General features: G+C 47.4%; 1 protein-coding gene across 1 annotated transcript in view; it reads left to right on the top strand.

Moving 5' to 3' along the window:
* The window catches only part of LOC113651579 (exocyst complex component 4), a 51,324-nt gene that overhangs the window by 32,772 nt on the left and 13,166 nt on the right, over window positions 1–5,386 (top strand). Inside the window, exons 6-7 of the mRNA XM_047803730.1 lie at window positions 2,274–2,415; window positions 4,947–5,125. Coding sequence (XP_047659686.1) covers window positions 2,274–2,415; window positions 4,947–5,125 — 321 coding nt within the window. The remainder of the gene's footprint in view (window positions 1–2,273; window positions 2,416–4,946; window positions 5,126–5,386) is intronic.

Below are 5,386 nucleotides of genomic sequence, written 5' to 3' on the forward strand. Positions count from 1 at the left end.
GTGTGTGTATCCAAGAGTGTGTGTCATAGTGTGTGTGTCTATGAGAGTGTGTATGAGTGTGAGTGTGTCAGTGTGTGTGTGTGTGTACTAGTGCCTCTAGTCTGTGTTCTATCTGAACTGAATGAGAGATTTCACTAGTAATCCTTTCACACTTTTACACATATTCAGTGGTCACGTTCACAGGGCCGGGTTTCATCTGCTGTGTAAATATTATAACACTGTTAACAAAAAGTGCTCCTTAATCAAAACCCTGACATCCAGTTGATTTATAGTGAGAAGTTTTTCCCCTGGTTAAAGCCTGAACGTCCCCGATAAACAAAAGGGGGGTTTATTAATAACCGCCCGGGATAAAAGCCTGCTGTCTGTTCAGGACTCGGAGGTTGTTCCTGATTTATTTAATCACACAGTCACCGTATGATATTTACTTTTCATCACTCGTGTCTTTAATCCCAAACGTCAAACAGAGTCTTATCTGTCTTCGGTTTGCTTAAAGAGGCGCTTCTTAATTAACTTACAGAAGGAACAAACACACAACGTTCTGAAGGTATTTAAAGACTATAAAAATATTTTCAAGACTTTACAACCAGAAACAGAGCAGCATGACAATGTTTTTATTTAAGGTGGGAAAAAAAAAAATCATTTCCTCTCGTATTTATTGTGTCCATGTTCGGTATTGAGCTTCTCAGTCCACGGTGGTGTTAATATGAAGCTCATAATAAACTATAAGAAGTCACGTGGGGACACGGTGACTTAGTGGTTAGCACGTTCGCCTCACACCTCCAGGGTTGGGGGTTCGATTCCCACCTCCGCCTTGTGTGTGTGGAGTTTGCATGTTCTCCCCGTGCCTCGGGGGTTTCCTCCGGGTACTCCGGTTTCCTCCCCCGGTCCAAAGACATGCATGGTAGGTTGATTGGCATCTCTGGTAAATTGTCCGTAGTGTGTGAGTGTGTGAGAATGAGAGCGTGTGTGTGCCCTGTGATGGGCTGGCACTCCGTCCAGGTTGTATCCTGCCTCGATGCCCAATGACCCCTGAGATAGGCACAGGCTCCCCGTGACCCGAGAAGTTCGGATAAGCGGTAGAAAATGAATGAATGAGTTTGTGAAGTTGTCACGTTTGTGTTTATTGAAAGAAAAAGCTCTCCAGAGTCGTATAAATTAATCCCAGCTCCATTTTCACCCATGAACCTAAAGCTCCGCCCCCAAACCCAAACTTTACAGTGGTTCAAAGTGATTTAGTGAACTCCTTCTTTAAATTCACTCACTAACACTTTGATTAACGAGGAAACGACTAATTTATTTGACCTCCGGTTTTAATTCCGTCGTAGATATTTTTTCAGTCTTTGTTTGCGTTCTCGCTGAAACACATCATCTGTTAATCAGAAACACAACACGCACGAAACAAAACACTCAAACAATACGGCTTGTTTTTCATAAACGAGTGTCTGATCAGTGCGCTAAGGTTCCTGTGTGTGTATTGTGTGTGTGTGTGTGGGTTTGTGTGTGTGTGACCTACAAAAGGTCAGAAAGAGACACCTCGAGTAGTTTCAGCTAGTCTATGCCATAGCATCTATCTCATTGATCCACACACACACACACACACACACACACACACGCGCACGTGTATCTATTAGTAGTCACTCTGCATCCGTACACGTCCCTGTGACTCATCGACTAAAATACTTCTGAGGTGAACCGTGGTGCCAAAGTCTCTCTACTCCTGATCTGCTGTATTCTAATATATGGTCATTGATTCACTTCTTTTCTCTCTCTCTCACTCACTCACTCACTCACTCACTCACTCACTCACACACTCACACACACACACACACACACACACACACACACACACACACACACACACACACACATTGTGGTGCAGAATGGCCCTTATCCATCAATGTCATACCAAGGCTGTCCAGTGTTTTATTTTTTTAAGGAAACCTATCCTTTTTTTAAACATATATGTGTGTGTGTGTGTGTGTGTGTGTGTGTGTGTGTGTGTGTGTGTGTGTGTGTGTGTGTGTGTGTGTTTGTGCATCAGAGAGAGAGTGACTGTAACAGACAGTGACAGTAAAACACTTGGTCATGGTCATGTGATCTAGACTCTGTACATTTCTGTTGAGATTGTGTTTAAGTCATACTGGTGTGTGTGTGTGTGTGTGTGTGTGTGTGTGTGTGTGTGTGTGTGTGTGTGTGTGTGTGTGTGTGTGTGTGTGTGTGTGTGTGTGTGTGTGTGTGTGTGTGCGTGTGTGTGCGTGTGTGTGTGCGCGCAGGTTCCTCTCCAGGCTCGGACACACATGCGAGCAGTGAGAGTGCCCGTAATCGTGAGCACATCCTACAGACCCTATCAGACCTAGCCAGGTCTTTTCAGGACATCGCAGACCGCTGTCTGCTCGTGCTGCACCTGGAGGTCAGGTAGGTTCAGACTACAGGGATGCACCAATCACATCACACCACACCTCGCCTGCAGCAGCACCACCTTGGGTCCAGGTCCACTTCAGTTAAATCCACCAATCATATCACACCACACCTCACCAGCAGCAGCACCACCTTAGGTCCAGGTCCACTTCAGTTAAATCCACCAATCACATCACACCGCACCTCACCAGCAGCAGCACCACCTTGGGTCCACATCCACTTCAGTTAAATTAAGGAATGTAATAGAGCCAGACGGACTAAAAGACTAAAGCTCCGCCGCATCGCATTCCTTCCGCCCCACAGGCTCCACCGTCAGTGTGTCAGAAATAATAAATAAGAGCAGCGATATGAATTAAGACCAGGGATTAAACCCCAGACCCTGTTGTTTATCCGGATTTTTACACACATGCTGTTTTGTGTGAAATGTATAACTGAATAAATCTAAACATCAACTGCTGCATTGTGCATTTAAAGTCAGAAGGAATGAAGGTTCCTCTTGGTGTACATTAACACCCGACCCCCCCACCCCAGGTCCCCAGTCCCCCTCCCTCCCTCCATGATGATTAGCTTCTACGCTTCTATTTGATGGTTTACAAACAATAACTCCCTGCTCTCATGTCACACGTCATTGACTTTTCCTATCAAGCAAATTTCCCTTGACGGTGTTCAGGAGTAAATGAAGCCAGGGGAGAAGAGGAGAAGATGAAGGCTTCATGGTTTGGTGGCAGCTCTCATAGCTTTTTAATGGTGGAGGAGATTCAGGGAGGTTTCTGTGGCTGATGGAGGTGTAGATGGAGGCGGTCGCTACCGACGTCACTGTCTCAGTCTGGACTACACCAACTGAGTGGGAAACACATGTGCACTGTCACCCTCTCACCCCTCAAACCCTCTCATCTCTCTCACCCCTCAAACCCTCTCATCTCTCTCACCTCTCATCTCTCTCACCCTCTCATCTCTCTCACCCCTCAAACCCTCTCATCTCTCTCACCCTCTCATCTCTCTCGCCCTCTCACCCCTCAAACCCACTCATCTCTCTCACCCTCTCATCTCTCTCACCCTCTCACCCCTCAAACCCTCTCATCTCTCTCACCCTCTCACCCCTCAAACCCTCTCATCTCTCTCACCCTCTCACCCCTCAAACCCTCTCATCTCACTCACCCTCTCATCTCTCTCACCCCTCAAACCCTCTCATCTCTCTCACCCTCTCACCCCTCAAACCCTCTCATCTCTCTCACCCTCTCACCCCTCAAACCCACTCATCTCTCTCACCCCTCAAACCCTCTCATCTCTCTCACCCTCTCATCTCTCTCGCCCTCTCACCCCTCAAACCCACTCATCTCTCTCACCCTCTCATCTCTCTCACCCTCTCACCCCTCAAACCCACTCATCTCTCTCACCCTCTCACCCCTCAAACCCACTCATCTCTCTCACCCTCTCATCTCTCTCACCCCTCAAACCCTCTCATCTCTCTCACCCTCTCATCTCTCTCGCCCTCTCACCCCTCAAACCCACTCATCTCTCTCACCCTCTCATCTCTCTCACCCTCTCACCCCTCAAACCCACTCATCTCTCTCACCCTCTCACCCCTCAAACCCACTCATCTCTCTCACCCTCTCATCTCTCTCACCCCTCAAACCCTCTCATCTCTCTCACCCTCTCATCTCTCTCGCCCTCTCACACCTCAAACCCACTCATCTCTCTCACCCTCTCATCTCTCTCACCCCTCAAACCCACTCATCTCTCTCACCCTCTCACCCCTCAAACCCACTCATCTCTCTCACCCTCTCATCTCTCTCACCCCTCAAACCCACTCATTTCTCTCACCCTCTCATCTATCTCACCCTCACCCCTCAAACCAACTCATCTCTCTCACCCTCTCATCTCTTTCACCATCTCACCCTTCAAAACCACTCATCTCTCTCACCCTCTCATTCCTGTCACTCTCTCACTCCTCTCATCCCTCAAACCCACTCATCTCTGTCACCCTCTCACTCCTCTCATTTCTCTAACCCTCTCATTCCTCTAACCCTCTCATGCCTCTTATTCTTCTAACCCTCTGATTCTTATTCTTCTAACCCTCTGATTCCCATCACCATCTCACTCCTCTCACCTCTCTCACCCTCTCATTCCTCTCACCCTCTTATCCCTCTCACCCACTCATTTCTCCAACTCTCTAACTCTCTCACTCCTCTAATTTCTCTAACCCACTGATTCCTCTCACCCTCTTATCCCTCTAACCCTCTCACTCCTCTCATTCCTTCCATTTCTCTAACCTTCTCATTCCTCTCATCCCTCTAACCCTTTAACCCTTTCACCCCCTCACTCTTTCACTCTGCATGTATCTTCTGAACGTGACTTTTGTCATCGCTTCACTTCTAGATAACCTTAAAGGTAACTTATTTATGCTAAAAGCCACAGTTTTGATGGTCTGTGTGTTTTCTGTAACAATATATGCATGTAGATGTTTGTGTACTCAGGACTCGCAGTATTACATGCAGCACATGACGATTCTGTGTCTCTGTCTGTAGAGTGCACTGCTTCCACTATCTCATCCCCCTGGCCAAGCAGGGCAACTACGCCATTGTGGCCAACGCCGCCAGCATGGACTACGACCCCCTAGTGGTCAAGCTGAATAAAGACATCAGCGCCATTGAGGAGGTGATGGGAGCCGCGCTGCAGCAGCACAAGTTCCAGTACATCTTCGAGGGTGAGTGTGTGAGCTGCTTTTTCTCTCTCTCTGATGCCATGCTGTAGAAGCCCCGCCCCTTTTCCTCTGTCTCACATTTAGGCAGGCGCTCACTGTCACGGTTAAACAGACAGTCAGCTCCTCGACAGGAAATAAAATCCAAAGTCACTAAATTTAGATGTTTATATTAAATATCTTTATTTTCTACCTGTTTTTTTAGGCCACAACATGGACAGAGAGCTCTGTGTCACTGCTGAAAGCTGGTGTGTGATGATGTTTTTT

Source organism: Tachysurus fulvidraco, chromosome 19 (genome assembly GCF_022655615.1).
Source record: "Tachysurus fulvidraco isolate hzauxx_2018 chromosome 19, HZAU_PFXX_2.0, whole genome shotgun sequence".
NCBI classification, from domain to species: Eukaryota; Metazoa; Chordata; class Actinopteri; order Siluriformes; family Bagridae; genus Tachysurus; species Tachysurus fulvidraco.